Below are 16,438 nucleotides of genomic sequence, written 5' to 3' on the forward strand. Positions count from 1 at the left end.
TTGGCCCTCATATCACACTCCTCTCATTCATAACTATGGCTTCAACTAAAATCTATATTTTGTGGACTCCCAAATATATTATTCAGTCCAGACCCTGCCCCTAACTAAACTCCAAATCCTTATTAAATTATCAAATATCTTCATTTGGATGTTCCATAAGTATCTTAAACTTAATATGTCCAAAACTTAATGTCCTCTAAACTATCACCAATATAGCTACTCATCTGGAAATTATCCTAGAAGTCTTTTTCTTCCTCGCCCTAACATGGTCAATAGGTCCTAAATAATTCTCTGATCTGGTTTTGTCCCTTTGGTCCTGGGACACTGAATAAGGACTTTTTTTTTTTCTCTAAAATTACTAAAATCTTTTCAATTTTGCCCATGCTTCACAATAACTCAGAATACTTTTTAAAATTCAAATCTCAACATCCTCCTGTTTCAAGACTGGCTTCATCATATAAAATCCAAATTGTGTCTCTTAACATACCATATGAGATCCCTTGTAATCTGACCCTTCCCTACATTTCCAACCCTCATCTTTTGCCACTAACTCACATTCCGGACACATCCTATACTTCAGATATTTAATCTTCATTTTTAAAGTTACATCACTTTAAAAAAATCTCTGTACTTTGCACGCCCTATTATTTGGGGGTACACTAGTCCCACCTTTTGCCTAACTTCTCCTTGTCCTTAAACCTCATTTCAGTGTTCCAATTCTTGAAAACGTTTCCTGTTCCCAGGCTAGGTTAATGGTGCCCCCTCCTTGTGGTCCCATAGTAAAGCATTTGATGCACACCTACATCATGGCACTTATCAATTGTACTGTAAGTATCTTGTCTCCCCCTCAAGCTTATGAGCTCCTTGAAGGCGAGGGAGCTGTCTTTCATCTCTACATACCTAGTGATTTGAACATGTATACTAATGTCTACTGAATTAATGATACATTAGTTACAGTTTCTAAATTACTTATCTTACACTAATTTATGTAGCAATGACAATATATTTATAGTGCTTTATTTAAAGTTTACAAACTGCTTTCACATACATAATGCTATGATTCTCAGAGACATCCTGTGAGTTCAGTAGGGCAAGTTTTATCTCAATTGCACACATAGGATAACACGTCAGATAAGTTAATGGCTCTCTCAAGGTGTTTCAACTAGTAAGGGGTAGAGCCATGACTGAAGCTGAGTTCTTCAGAATGCTACTGCAGTACTATCTGTCTTATACCAACACAATGACAATGCTCTTCTGACTAAAAGAGTCATCAAAACTCTCCTCTTCACCAAGAACGGTATAACCCCTTCAGATGCCACAAGTAGAAGCATGCTCTAAAGAAAGATTCAGCAGATCCTACAACACTGTCTTCAAAATTTCCAGGTATCCCTTGGATTCCTTTTAATTTGTGGTGGTTCTTTGAACACAATAACCTTCCCTCAAAAACTGGTTCCCCTTCCTGGCTTATTTTTGTTATGGTATCATCATTCTCTGTTACGCTGACTTAAAATTTTGGTGTCATTGTTCTCTTTCTGGACTCCAAGTCCTACTGATTCTTCAAATTCTCTTTTTTTTTTTTTAACACCTCCATTGCTGCAATGTTAGTTCAAGTTCTTATTACTTTGTGTACGAGAAAACTCTAACTAAAATCTCTACTTTCCCTCCCCTTTTTTGTACAAAGCATAGGTAGATAAATCTACCCCAAAATTTGGGGTGGTTTCTTAAGGACTAAAGAATAAAGGGAACAAAAGCCTGAAACTTATTTTCAAAGTCTTTCTTAACCATTCCCAGTATCTTCCATGTCACTCCAATCTCTTCTGCTTTCAACTACCAATGCTCAAACAATCACTAAAGCAAAATTAGTCTGATTACTGTTTTCTCAAAAGGGTTTGCTCTTCCACCTGTTTCATTCCCACACCCAGTCACTGATCCAATATATCTACTTTCTAATATTACTCAGAATTTGTGTCATATCTGGTTTTTCTCCTTCTCTTAATTCATACTGTGGTCATTCTGCACTTGGACTACTCCATTAATCTTCTGACATCCTGATTTAAGCCTCTCCCATTATAATATTTCATTCTACACAATATCACGTTAGCTTTCAAAAACCAAAATACTGGGTCATTCCGTTACTTTAAAACCTTCAATAATAATAATGGTGATGGCTACCATTAGTTGAGTACTTACCATGTGTCAGGCCAGGCACTGCGGTACAAATTTTACATGAATTGTCTCTATTAATCCTTCAAAAATCCCGTATTATTAACTCTATTTTGCAGATGAGAAAATTGAGGGTTGGTGATATTAAGTATCTTGTCCTCAGTGAAAAGGTTAAAGTAGAACTAGGTTCAAACCCAGGCAGTCTGACTCCAGAGGCGTAATCATCCAGTGTTCTTAATCATCCAGAGGCTATACTGCTTAGCTTAAGTTTCAGATCCTCAACTTGGTGTACAAAAAACCCTTTCCAACTTCATCTCCTGCTTGCCAAGAACTTTACACAATACTGTCACACATTTCATGCTTTTTTCAAACTCCATGCCTTTCTGCTACTGTTTTCTCTACCAGAAAATATTTTCTCTATCCCAGCCCTACCTTATATCTGAAGAAATTCTACTCATCCTTTAAGGCTCCGCTCAAAACATAATCCTTTCAGTAAAGTTTCCCTCCAATTAAGACAGTTAATTCCTTTTTTACAGCTCCAACAGCACTTTGTACCTAATTCATTATATTATTTATTTGCAATAATGTCTCCCCCACCAGACTGCCTCCAAGAGAATCTATCTTACTTATTTCAATTCTGTATCCCTAATGCCTAGTAATATGTCTGGTACAAAGCACATACTCGATAAATGTTGCACAAATAAATGGTCCCAATCTTTTGCTTATTTGAATCTTACCCATTCTTCAAGACCTCTTTCCTCCTATACAAACCCTTGCTAGACCACTCCAGTCCAGAATCATCACTACCTCCTTTGAACTCAGCTTGCTGGGTCTGCCACTTATCTGGCAATTATTAATCACACCCAGCCTTATGACATAAATGATTAACTTTTTATGAGTACTTATTTCCCCAAGGACCAAGACTGTAGTTTATCTTTCACACTTCTGTTGTTTCCCTACAGTTTTTAGCTATACAGCAGGCATTAAATAAATATTTGCTATTTGATTACTCTGAATTTCCAAAATAAATTTTACATACCATACAAGGATGCCAATTAGCTTTAGCTTATTTCATCTCTGTGTATAAACATTTTTATAATGAAATGAAGTCATATGATTGGCACTAAAACACACCTCATCTAATAAATCAAAATTCTTTCACCAAACTTTTCCTTATAACTCTTGCCAATTCATTCAATAGCTCCGAACCTAAAGCTTTTGCCTCACTACTGAACAGCTGTATTTCCTCCTTGGCATTTTCCTTCTAAGATGACCTGTTGCCAGTGTTCTCTTTCCTTCTCACGCTCTCTCTCTCTCTCTCTCTCTCTCTCACACACACACACACACACACACACACAATATTCTCTGTTCCTTTGCTTTCTATAGGACACATGGTAATAAAGATTTATTTTAGTATGCTGAACAGTTTAATGAAGGTGGAAAGAAAAAGAAAAATCATTTTCAAGAGTTATCTTTTTTAGATAGGTAAGTCCACAAAATAGATTTTGTAAACAAAAATTAAAATTCAAGTTGCTTTAAAATATAATGAAATAGAACTAGTAAAAAACATTGAAGTAGCTATGTGACCCCAAGACCTATGTGGGTCATCTAAAAATCTGTAATGAAAATAAGCAATCCTAATAAAGCTAAGGTACTGGAAAACACGTTAGCCTCAGATTTATAAGCAGGGCAGCTGGCAAGAGAACCTAAATGAATCATAAGGCTGCCCATCAGATATATAATAGCTAAAAAACTTACAACACACACTCTTTAGCATTTTGGTTCAATCTGAAAGTCTGATAATTTAAGAGATAAGGATAATATAACCTATGAAATAAAGAAAACATGTTGAATGCAAAAGAGAGTCACATTGTGGGTGCTAAAATGAACATATACACAATATAGACAATGCATTCTAAGTGATAAAGGTGAATTTTTGTATCAGGAGTAATAGATTTAATAATCTCAAGGGATAATCTAGTTTTATAAATCTGGGACCTGATCTATACGGCAAAAAGTACATTTTAAAAGTATCTGGAAAGAAAAGGAAGTACCTGAACAATTCAGGTCAAGCAAATTTCCGGGCGAGGAGGGAGAGCGATATACATAAATTCAGGGTTTTATGCTTAAATTACACACACCAATTTTGCTGATGTGTCAATAAGGCATTCACACCAATACAATCAGCTGTTTTTCCTAGTTTGTTTCTATTTTCTTATTTTCAACTTCCTATCTTAGCTAAAGATAGAAAAATGCTTAACAGAAAATTGTCAAGAGGGCATACTATCTCACCTAAACCACTTGGGCTACACCAACTTTCAAACAGAATTTGACCAGAGCCAGCAGCTGGAGCAGGCTCAGAACTGAACTGCTTTAACTAACCAGGAAACTTAATCACCCATAATCAGAGATATGGAATTACCACTAATAATTTCAGTGAATAGATAATTTATACATGAATCACCTATAGTATCCCACGATCTCAAACTTCACATGATGTGAATTTCAGGCATTTGATATTAAATACAGAAAGACCTATTTCCCCTTCAAAACCTATGTGACCATAAAATATAGGCCTCCTGACTAGAAGTGTAAGAGTATAAAATTTAGAGACAACAAGGAAAAGTTTCAGGGAGTAAAAAGACTACTTGTATTCAACGTCAACGATGGTCTCCATAACATTACTACTATGAAATGGTACTGATGCAAAACTAGCACATACTGGACTTAAAAGAAATATGGATTTTTAACAAGTTAAACCTAAGTTGAACTAGCACTGTGGTCATATACCTTCAGGAAACTGGTGTTCTTTGTCATCAAATGCAACATTAGAGTACAATTATTGACTGAGAAAGACAAGAAAAGCTTGAAGATGAAATCTAAAAGATTTGTATACGAAAGGTAAGTTTCCCAGTAACTTCCAAGGAAGCCAGAGACTCCATGAGCAGCACAAACCAGTCTGTTGCACACTATATCTAAAGCATGTGATCCATATCAGTCATTCCAACTAGCTAACAAATTCCATGAAGAAATGAAAATTGTCTTGAAGAATATACTACAAAGCACATGAGATCTTATATCCATGAGCTCTACTAAACTATAATTTTCTTACCAACAAACTCCTATTTACCTAAATCAAATGACTTTTATTTCATACCAATAAACTGCAAACATGACTGTGTCTTGCATTCAAAACTCACCCCTAAGGAATATGCCTTATGTCTGGAATCTTATTTTTACTGTATTAAAGCAGTACAAGGGAAATATTACCACATATTTGACAAGAAACAAGAAGATTCACAAACATAAGGAGAGCATAAACTCACTGTTCAGCAATGTGACTGGTTGTCCCATCTAATAGTAGGGTGAAAAGTACCCAGGGAAATTAACAGACAGCACAAGTATACTGTCAGCAAATTAACAGGCAGCCCATGTCTCCTATTCCCACACCCACAGAACTTCAGGATTTCACAATAGGATGAATGCCTGAACTACCAATCATTTTTCTTTCTCTTTTTTAAAAGATTTCTCAGGACAAGGATTCCATAAACTCTTTTTTAAGTTCATTCCAATAACTGGCCTGAACAGATATACTATTTTTTTTAATTATCTACATAGCCTAGATACAAATTAGTGTTATTATTATTAAAGGAGACTCGAATTGACAAACTAAAATTAAAAAAACACAAAGGAAAAAGTTTTTCTTGTTTTTAAATATTTTAATGGAAACATGTCTAGTCAGATTTCCAAAACTGGGCTAACAGTGTTTACATTGTGCCAGTATACTTAAGAAGCTGAATGAAATAAATAAATAAAACAAATAAAGAAGTAGCTACCTTTCAAAAATAAATGTGATACAATAAGGAAACCTTTATTCTAAAATGATTTCAATTTATTGACCAAGCTACAGGATAAAGAAAAATCATTTCAAATTATGTTTTTCACCTCCGCAGCAGTGCTTGAAGTTGATGGGCTCTCCCAGAGAGCGTGGAAATCTTAAGCAACTCTCAATTAGCCCTCAATTTCTCTATTTTAAATTAATCTGCTGACCTGTGGTCGTTAAACAACCATAAATTCTGCACCAGCTGAGAAATATTTAATTTTTTCTTCTAGGGGGAGTGTGTGGGTGTCTGTCTGCAAAGGAGGGCTAACCCCTCTTGGCCTTTGACCAAAAAGTGTTGACGGTTTTCTACGTAAATGCTTCTTCCTATCCCTGAAGCTTTTTTCTCTTTTATGCTGTCTTTTTTCCATCTATTCTGCACTTAAAGCCGGGGCCCCCAAATTCTGGCTCGTCCCTTCACCCTTGTCCGATCCCATACAGTTCCCCCAATTTCCGCGCGGGGTGACACCTGAGGGTCGAAGGCGAACCCCTGCGGCTGGCGCGAATAGGGCAGACGGCTGTCATTGGGGAGCAGACGTGGGCCAAAGCCGAGGTGATTTCTGACTGCTCATCGCCCGGCCCCGCGTGGCTGAAGGTCTCCGAGCCCCTCGGTCCGCCCAGGCAAGCCAGGCGTGCAGCTGTCGCGGTGCAGGAAGCTAATCGCGGCCTTTGGGCCGCTTTTGACAGACAGGGCAGGAAAAGAAAGGGGCTCTGCGACTAGTAGCCTCACCCCTTCGGCTAGGAGACCCCCCAGGGCGAAACCCCCACCACGGCCAGAAGGCAAGCGAGAGACCGCGGAGCCGCCGCCACCGACTCAGCCCAGCCCAGCAGGGGCCCGCCCAGGGGCCACTCCCCAAGGGAGGCAGCCAGTCATTCGCCCGCCCTTCCGGGCCCGCTCCGGAGGGGACGGTCTCCCGCCCGCCCTCACACAGCTACCTCCTCAGGCCAGGCCCTCAGGGCTTCGTCCACCTCTCACCTTTGACGACTCGGTCAGCCCCGGGAGGGGGCGGCGGGGGCGGGGGTGGGGGCGGTGCAGCCCGGGCCGGCTCCGGGGCGGCCATGCTGGGCCCGGGGCTCGGCTAGGCGCTGGGCCGGGCGGGGTTGGGGGCGGGGGCGGCGGCTACCAGAGCCAAGCGGCGGCGCCGCCGGGGAACATGGCGGACCCTCTTTCCCTACGGAGGGGCTAAGACCGGCATGCACCGCGCGTGCGGGGGCGGGGGCGGAGCAGGCTCTAGGGACTTGGGCAAAATTACTGAGGCTAGGAGAGAAACGGGACGAGCCAAGGGATCAGGTGAAAATTCTGGGCAGGCAGAAACAAAAGAGTGAGAAGAGATGGCTGTCTGCATCCAGTTGCTGCGGTGAATGAGTGCTAGGGAAAACGACACCGGCTTTTATGGAGCTCCCAGTAAGATGGGGTGACGATCAAACCTAAGAATCTCCTACTAATAGAGAAAAAATATATAACAGTTTGACTACCGAATCCGGGTACTTTGGTTGGTAACTGAAAGGAGAAATAGAGGAAGCATTCTAGATTCTAGAGCAAAGCAACAGTTCAGAATGGAGTCTGAGAGAGAATCTGACTGACCCTTGTGTTTAGAGCCTGGAACTGTCAAGAGTCTGGAGGCACAGAGTAACAATGCAGGTAGAGCAGACTAGGCTCCAAGGGTTAAGAATCAAAACACGTAAGAGGAAAGAAAGGGATGACACCAAGAGATGTTCAAAGAGTACAGAATTCACCTGAAAAGGACACAGCCTCCCTCTTGATTCATTCAGAAAACAGAGATTCCGAAGGCAGGGGAGTAAGTAGGGAATTGGAAATTAGTTCCTCATAAGAAATACCTCACAGGATATTTCTCTGTGTATACAGAAATGTGGGCCCAGGTTTTCTATGGAAACTTTATAGAGACGGACATTCATGGGGAACGGAGTAGTGGGACAAGAACTGACTGTTCGGGACTTCCCTGCTGGCACAATGGTTAAGAATCTGCCTGCTAATGCAGGGGACACGGGTTCGAGCCCTGGTCCGGGAAGATCCCACGTGCTGTGGAGCAATAAAGCCTGTGCGCCACAACTACTGAGCCTGTGCTCTAGAGCCTGCGTGCCGCAACTACTGAGCCCGAAAGCCACAACTACTGAAGCCCACGCACCTAGAGCCTGTGCTCCGCAACAAAAGAAGCCACCGCAATGAGAAGCCCATGCACCACAACGAAGAGTAGCCCCCGCTCGCCACAACTAGAGTAAGCCCACGCGCAGCAAAGAAGACCCAGTGCAGCCAAAAATAAATTAATTTTTAAAAAAAAGAACTGACTGTTCAATCAATAATTATTAGAAGTGTGTATGACACCAGGAAAGGTACTGGATCATGAACAGAGACCAGCATATCCACTAAGATCTATATATCTTGACGGCATAGGATTCAAGTAGCATAGGGTGAGAAATGCCTGCCCATCCTCCTGCTCAATACTACATGTGCTCAGAATCTGTTCATAATAGATGGAGATAATTAGATAAGCAGTTGTTCAAAGGTCTCAAAGAGCACCTTTCTACCTCTTCATTTCGTCAATCTCAGTGATCGTGAGAGCTGGGGTAAAACAGAAGAGAAATGCCCAATGGGTATTCTTTGCAAAGGGAACTCACAAAATATTTTTTAGAGGGAGGTGAATTTGGGAGTGAGGCAGGGGTGAAAATGGATCTTTCTGGCATGGAAGTGCAATAATTCCACAGGGGAAGGGGAGGGGCAGCCATGGGAAGAGAGCAAGGAAAGGATACGAGGCGCATCACAAACTTGTAGAGGGAGGGCACCAAGAGTACCTAGATCAGGAGTGAGTTTGTAAGAGGAGTTTGAATCCCCAGAAAATCTCCCTAAGGAGGGAAGGAGAAAGTGTGTAATGTGTTGAGTGCCTCTTGGCAGGAAAGGGATAGAAAATATACTAGTGGCAATAATAACAAGGAAAGTCACTCCATATTAGGACCCAATGACTCCTACCTTGAATATATACCCTTCAACTATCCTTCAATTCCTCTTTGGCTGCTCACTTTCACTCAGTCAAAAGCCATATACAGAGCCCCAGGCCACTGGGAATTGGTATTTCTTGCTTCTCCAGGCTTCCCCACCCCAATACAAAAGAGCAAGAGCATACAAAAGGGATTAAATAGACAATTAAGTGACAAGGAATTAAATAGAACTATCTTATAGATTTATTAATGAAAAATACTTTACAAAAACAGTATGTTTGGCCCTAAAATAGTTCAGCTGACTCTCAGGGTTTACAACAGCGACTGAGCGAGTGGCAGTAATGGCTCTGCTGCTGAGGACAGGAGGGTATGTTAGTGTGCCTGACTCCATCTGTTCAGAAGAGCAATTGTTATGTTGGCAGCCTCGCATTCTAGGCCAAAAGTTTGAGGGCAGAGGGACAATCTGGGCAGGTGGGTTAGCCTGAATGTTGTGGTCAAGACCAAGACTACAGGGCTACATGTCCCTCCAAGGATGGGGGATTGGGAAGACAGAAGGTCAGGTAATAGGGACAGGTGGATAAAACAAAGAAGTTGGTAATATAATAAGGAACAGAATACGAGGGCTCAGGTGGAGGTGGGGGCATAGAGTATTCAGGAATAAAATGGTGACCCTAAGATCCTAAGGAATGGCTAGTGTCCAGAGTAATATGGATTCATCTTTAAGGTGGGTCAAATAAAGCCCTAAACAGCAGCTGCTTCCTTTTGCTAGGTGAATGGAAATTGGAATTTCAAATATTCCCTCTCAAAGAGCTGGGTCTCTTTAGCAGTTCCTGGCACCCCTAGGAGAAGGTGCCAACTCTATGCTGAGATGAGACTAGCACAGCCCCAGCAGGGATGCAGGGTACCAACTCTGCAGAGAAAGCTGTGGCTCCAGGAGAGGAAAGGGGTGACCTTTACCACCTGCTGTGCTGCATGGCTCTAGCCCTGATCTGCTCTCTTCCAGGGGCATCTGCTAGAACAAACAGAAACTCCTCTCTCCCTGTCCTCCTGTGCCCAGATTGCAGGGTATAACTGCTTTGCCTCCAGTCATCATCTGGGGGCATATCTACTCTTCGAGGACCAGGGGCTCGAAACCCTGGAACAGGACCTGAATTCCAAGCTGACCTCAGGGGTACACGAAGACTGCTTGACGGTAGGGATACAGGGTAAACAATGGGAGGGTGGGAGGGTGAATGGAAAAGATCCTCCCAGGACTGAGCATGAGGAACCTGAAGGCCCTGGTGTCTCTCTGGTAGTGTGGCAGTGTGAGTTAGCTGAGGCTTGCACCCTGGAGTAGTCAGGAATCTGGCGCCAATATGCTGGTTGGTCTCTGACCATGCTCCCCAGGAGGCATCTGTTCTGGTTCGATGGGGGAGACTCCGGTAGTTCAAAGTCCTTCCTGTGTGCTTGACCGCTTCGGAAGTTTCACCCCTGTCACACATAGCCAGAAACTGCTGGACACTCCTCGAAGTTCCTGGGAAGAGAAAAGAAACCCAATGATTGAGCATCTTCAGTAAAACCATTCTCCTTTCCAGAGGACCATTTCTGGCTGTTCCTTCCAACTCCCCACCTCTCCAAGAACATGCACATAAGGGAAAGAAGGAACCTAGTTTTGCTTTTAATTTCATTTTTTAAAATTCTTAATAAACATTAAAATCAAGTCTCTTACCTCCAACCTGTGCAAATGAAACAGTCTCCTGGATGTTGCCATACTTCTGTCTCACTGCACTATAATCCTTCCTCCAAAAGACACACACACACACACACAGTCACACACAAATGGCTCTCTAATATTGCAAATGTATGTTCTCACTGTGACAACTTTACTCCTTAAGAGCCACCACGCCAAAACATCACTCAGTTTTTCTGAACATGGTACCTTCACTGAAGTTAAGCTGTGTCTGCTTACATTCTTGCTCATTCTCCAAGATCTCTGCTTTTGTTTGCACCACTCCCACATACATAATGTGAAATGCCTTTTCTATACATTGATTCCCCTTTACTTAAAAGAAACAAAATAACTAATTTTCAAAAAATCACTTCTAAACAATATTTTTCATTCTTTATTTTAAAATTCCATCAACACCTGTACTATACTTACACATATGTATATCTGACTATTCAAACTCTGAGCTCTTTGAGAGCAGAGAGCTGCCTTCTTTCTCCCCTGTATTCACTGTAGCATTTGGTGCAGAACAAGTTGCAATAAATGCTGCCTGACTAATCAGATACCCCTAATAACTGTCAAAGGAGGCTGGCTACCTGGCTGTTCCACTGAGTAATATGAAGTCTATTTATCCAGAAGGCCTGCGTATCCAAAGCTCCCTAAAATTTGGACACAAATATCAACAATACTACTCTATCTTCTGTTCTAAGAATGACAACCATCCCTTGCCCTGGGGGTTTACATATCCACAGACAGGTTTCTCAACCTCGGCACTACTGATATTTTGGGCTGACAATTCTTTGTTTTGGGAGTGGGATGGGGTGTGCAAGGAAACTGCTTGTGCATTGCTGGATGTTTAGCAGCATCCCTGGCCCCTCTACCCACTATATGCCAGTAGCACCTCCCCTTTCCCGTTGAGAATCACTGCATTAAACTGTAGATTCAGCCCATAAGGAGGAAAAGGAACAAATCTAGCTGTGGAGGGTCAAAGCCAAAAGGATACTGTCCACCTTCCCCAGGATTGTCTGGGTCTCTATACATGGCATGGATATTCCAAGGGTCTTTCCAAGTCTCCCATTCACACCTCGTCCTCCTAGATCAGGGGTCCCCAACCCTGGAGCCACGGTCTGCTATCTGTCCATGGCCTGTTAGGAACCAGGCCACACAGCAGGAGGTGAGCAGCAGGGGAGCAAGCGAAGCTTCATCAGTACTTACAGCCACTCCCCATCACTCGCATTACCGCTGGAGCTCTGCCTCCTGTCAGCATTATGGTGAGTTGTATAATTATTTCATTATATATTACAATGTAATAGTAATAGAAGTAAAATGCACAATAAATGTAATGTGCTTGAATCATCCCCAAACCATCCCCCCTGCCCCTCCCATCTGTGGAAAAACTGTCTTCCACGAAACTGATCCCTGGTGCCAAAAAGGTTGGGGACCGCTGTCCTAGACCATCGCTCAACTGAGACTCGGGATAGAAGGAGAGGAAACTAGCTGATAGAGATGACACTTCCTGTTTTGGGGGATCTTAAAGACTGGGTATTAACTCCCCTTGGTCACTTAAAAGCATATCCTATCATGACTGAAGCAATTCATTTTCATGGGTGGTTAGATTCTGGGAGCTCTGGTCTAGACCATGTTGCCCAAGAAATGATTCAATCATAATTCATCTTTAAAGCAGTCATTCATATCCCTTTACAACCCCACCTGTGACCCCTCTTCCCCCACCCCCCAACAGGTGTACTGATTTGATTCTTCCAAGTCCCTGGAAATGTACCACATTCCAGCACATAATAGTAGATTGGGGGGAGAGTTACCTGGGGGTCTATGGGGCTCCCCTGCCACGCTGGGCATCAAGACATCTGGGGACAGGAACTGTGGTTGGGATGGGTAGAGTTGGGGACCAAGGAGAAACACAGGAGGGTCATGGATGACAGGGAGGGAAGAGGAGCTGGAACAACGGTGCCCGGTTTCCAAAGGCTTTTTCCTCACGTTTGATGAATCCTTATAATGAGACAAGACAAAAAAACATAGAGATGAGGATTAACACAGAGCAGGATATGGTTGGGTAAACAGTGAGGAAAGCAGGGGGAGATGGAAGGAACTAGAGTACAAGCATTCCTTAATCTAGAGAGGGACCCAATTTACTTGTCACTCTCCCTATCAGCCCCTCTAGGAAACATCCTGACCACTATGAACTGGAGACACCAAACTACAGATTCTCTTCCCTTAATCTATCTTCCTCATAACCCTCACCTTCCCAAACCTAACATCAAGGTCTTTAGCAAACTCCTTAATGCTAATAGTAGAATTAGAGAGATTGTGATAGAAATTTAAAAATAGAGAAGAGGGGAATTCCCTGGCGGTCCAGGACTATGCGCTTTCATTGCTAAGGGCACAGGTTCAATCCCTGGTCAGGGAACGAAGATCCCACAAGCTGCTCAGCATGGCCAAAAAAAAAAAAAAAAAAAAAAAAAAGTAACAAAAGCCTCTAAAAAATACATATTTAAAAATTAAGAAATTAAAAAGAGAAGAAATGAGAGAAATTCAGAAAGCCTGAGAGATTGAAAAAGAAAATTCTACACTCTCTCTAAATATTGGGAACTAATATATATCTCCCTAAATGTACAATCAAAAACTCTCTATTCCATCTTTCCCATTACTGCTACACTCTACAGTCTCCACTTTGGTGCTGTCAAGTTTGTACCCATTGATGCTTATGACCTGCTCTACGCTCCATTCAACATTCACTTCTGTGGCAAAATCTCTGAAATATCCCCTTTAACATATGAAACACTAATATGTCCAAAATTGAACCAACATTCTTCCAAACTCCTCCTCCTGGTACCGTATTTTCTTGTCACCTAGACTCAAATGTTGACACTGCCCTTGATTTTGCACTTTTCTTCCACAATTCCATTAGTTACCTATGCCATGTAATGTCATTTCTACCTATAGGTTTTTTTGGTTTTTTTTTTGCAGTACGCGGGCCTCTCACTGTTGTGGCCACTCCCGTTGTGGAGCTCCGGACTCGCAGGCTCAGCGGCCATGGCTCACGGGCCCAGCCACTCAGCGGCATGTGGGATCTTCCCAGACCGGGGCATGAACCCGTGTCCCCTGCATCGGCAGGCGGACTCTCAACCACTGCGCCACCAGGGAAGCCCTCTACCTATAGGTTTTATATTTAAACTCAATTGGACCACTGCAGCAGCCTCCAATTTAGTCTTCCTATCTCCAGCCCACTACCTCCTTAGTGCGGCCTGCAAGTTCCTATGTGATATGGCAATGCTGATCTTTCTCACTTCACCTCCTACCATTCCTGTGCCTTATACACTCTAACCTTCTTAACGTTCCTCAAACACACCAAGCTCATTCCACCTCAGGGCCTTTACACTCTGCGTTTCTGTTACCGGGAATGTTCTTCCCATGGCTTACACCTTCATGTCACTGAGGTCTCTGATCAAATGTTACTTTCTTAGAGCCGATTTCCCTTACTACTCTATCAAAAATAGCCCTGAGAATAACCACTATTACCTCTTTACTCCTTATCCTCTTCCTTTGCTTTATTCTTCTTTATCACACATTGTCTGGGGTTTACTTGTTTATTGTCTTTCTCTCCTAGTAGAATACATTTATTTTCACTCCAGTATCCCCAGCACCTTGAACAGCTCCTGGAACATTACAGGCACTTAATAAATAATATATTAAATAAAATAATCTATATGCCAGTATATCTTATTTCCTTTACTAGATTGTAAGATATTTTGTGTTGTTCCATCAGTGTGTGCTCATAGCACCTAACAACAGCATGGCACATGGTAGGCATTTACCATATAGCATAAGGACCAGGTGCTAGTCCTCTCGGCATGTGACACAGCCATAGAAGAAACAGACACCACTCTTCACTGGTTTCCCTTCTATCTCTCTGGTCTCTTTTACCAAGTCTCCTTTTGGGGTTCTTCAGAAGAACCACCTCAAATCTGATACTCTTCAGGGATATGTCCTGGTTCCTCGCCTCTTTCTGTAATACTCTTTTCCTCTTTTTAGTGGCTATGATTCTCAAATCTCAATTTCAAGTTTATATGTCTCACAACCAAAGGCCTACCAGATACCTATCTCCACTCAAGCTTAATATATCCAAAATTGCAGATATCTCTCCCCCCAAATATATTCCTGCTTCTCCTCCCTCAAATATTATCATTATCAACCTACAATTCCTAGATATTATCCTTGATTCTCCTTTCTCCATATCCAGGCAAGTAGGTACCAAACACATTAATTTTTACTTCCTAATTGGCTCTCCAGTATGTCCACTTCTATCCTCCCGAACTCTTTACTGTGGTTCATGATATGACCCTCGTTTATAGTGTTTCCAGTCTCACTTGTCAATACTCTCCATCCTTCCCTCACCAGACTCTAATCATGCCATACCAATGAGCTTCTTTTAACTCAGTTAATGTCTGCTTCAGGTCCCTTTATCTGCTACATTCTTTTTACTTCCTGCAGGAAGACTTCCCTGATTCTTCAAGCCTGGTTTAGATGTCCCCTCTATTATGCTTCCATAGCATTAAATCCTATCATATTATATTACAATTGTTTATTTATCCGTCTCCCCCAGTAGACTGTAAAGTCATGAGAGCAGGGACTGTTTCTAGCTCACTCACCACCATTTCCCCAGCATCTGGCACAATACCTAGAACATAAGCTCAAAAAGCATTTGTTTAAAAGAATGAATCGGGACTTCCCTGGCGGTCCAGTGGTTAAGACTTCGGCTTCCAATTCAGGGGTTGTGGGTTCTATCCCTGGCAGGGAGCTAAGATCCCACAGGCCTCGTGACCAAAAAACCAGAACATAAAACAGAAGCAATTTTGTAACAAATTCAATAAAGACTTTAAAAAAATGGTCCACATCAAAAAAAAAAAAAGAACGAATCAATGAATAAATGAATGATACAGAAGTCAGGACAAAGGAAGCCAACTCTCCTAGGAAAATAACAATTCGCCATTGAAGGTATATGAGAACAAATATTGGGAAGAAAAGGCCACCTTTTCCAAAAAGAATGGCCAACTGTTCAGAGCTCTTTAGAAACTTGTGAGCAATAAACTGGAAAAAATGACTACCTCTAGGGAAAGAAGTTGGATCTGAAGAAGTGGTGGAAGAGACAGTTTTCTTTTTGTACATTTTTATATCACATATTTAAGACCTGTTTTTTAGTATTTATCAAACTGACCTGGTGAGCATGCTTCAATGTACTGGTGCTTTGTATCCTGACCCCTACTGAAATAAAAATTCAACTTGCTTTGGGCAAGTGTGTGAAATTCTCAAAAGGCACGTTTTAGAAACCCAACCACTGAAACTATTTGAATTAGCTGATCTCTGCTGACTTGGGTGTCCCTGTCCCTTTCACATACAGATTACTGCATTAATGCCATATGAAAAGCCCCAAGGATGAGGATTTTAAATCATTTTCCTTCTCTTGCTAATGTACATGCTTCATTTCAGCTTGAAAGCACACTGGACCCTACTCAGTCATGTACTAGGATGGGGAAGAAAAGGCAAAAAAATACTCCAACCCATCTCTTATCTTCTTCCTTTGATTAGTACAGTGGGTTCTAACCCAGTCAGCAGCAGTGGCTTCTCCAAGACTCCTCTTAAGGCTGCTAGTACTCTTCTCATCCTGGGGAAGCCTATAATACACCTTCCAGAACTGCTACAGAGAAGGGACATTCTTC

At 42.0% G+C, this 16,438-nt stretch overlaps 2 protein-coding genes and 1 long non-coding RNA gene across 28 annotated transcripts in view; 1 reads left to right on the forward strand and 2 right to left on the reverse strand.

Moving 5' to 3' along the window:
- PPP3CB (protein phosphatase 3 catalytic subunit beta) overlaps positions 1-9,118 on the reverse strand; it is a 49,907-nt gene extending 40,789 nt beyond the window's left edge. For 6 of the 10 annotated variants that reach the window (XM_089897672.1, XM_089897667.1, XM_022590891.2 and 3 more), the window contains exon 1: positions 7,020-9,118. In XM_089897672.1, coding sequence (XP_089753798.1) covers positions 7,020-7,104 — 85 coding nt within the window. In that variant the 5' untranslated portion in view covers positions 7,105-9,118. Of the gene's footprint in view, positions 1-5,489; positions 6,912-7,019 lie in introns of those variants that run through there. The other 4 variants (XM_030759347.2, XM_089897670.1, XM_089897671.1 and 1 more) reach the window with 2 other exon arrangements.
- LOC115801502 (uncharacterized) lies at positions 6,261-16,014 on the forward strand. The gene is made up of 3 exons (XR_016388070.1): positions 6,261-7,032; positions 7,911-11,974; positions 13,689-16,014. It is a non-coding gene; the product is annotated as an uncharacterized LOC115801502 (long non-coding RNA).
- The window catches only part of USP54 (ubiquitin specific peptidase 54), a 73,400-nt gene continuing 66,180 nt past the window's right edge, over positions 9,219-16,438 (reverse strand). For 16 of the 17 annotated variants that reach the window (XM_089897651.1, XM_089897656.1, XM_089897652.1 and 13 more), the window contains 2 exons: positions 12,524-12,710; positions 9,219-10,511 (listed from right to left, as the gene is read on the reverse strand). In XM_089897651.1, coding sequence (XP_089753777.1) covers positions 9,952-10,511; positions 12,524-12,710 — 747 coding nt within the window. In that variant the 3' untranslated portion in view covers positions 9,219-9,951. Of the gene's footprint in view, positions 10,512-12,523; positions 12,711-16,438 lie in introns of those variants that run through there. The other variant, XM_022590883.3, reaches the window with a different exon arrangement.

The sequence above is a fragment of the Delphinapterus leucas genome, chromosome 16, assembly GCF_059928025.1.
Source record: "Delphinapterus leucas isolate spDelLeu-1000000601 "Yukka" chromosome 16, BTC_Dleu_Yukka2, whole genome shotgun sequence".
In the NCBI taxonomy this organism is placed as follows: domain Eukaryota; kingdom Metazoa; phylum Chordata; class Mammalia; order Artiodactyla; family Monodontidae; genus Delphinapterus; species Delphinapterus leucas.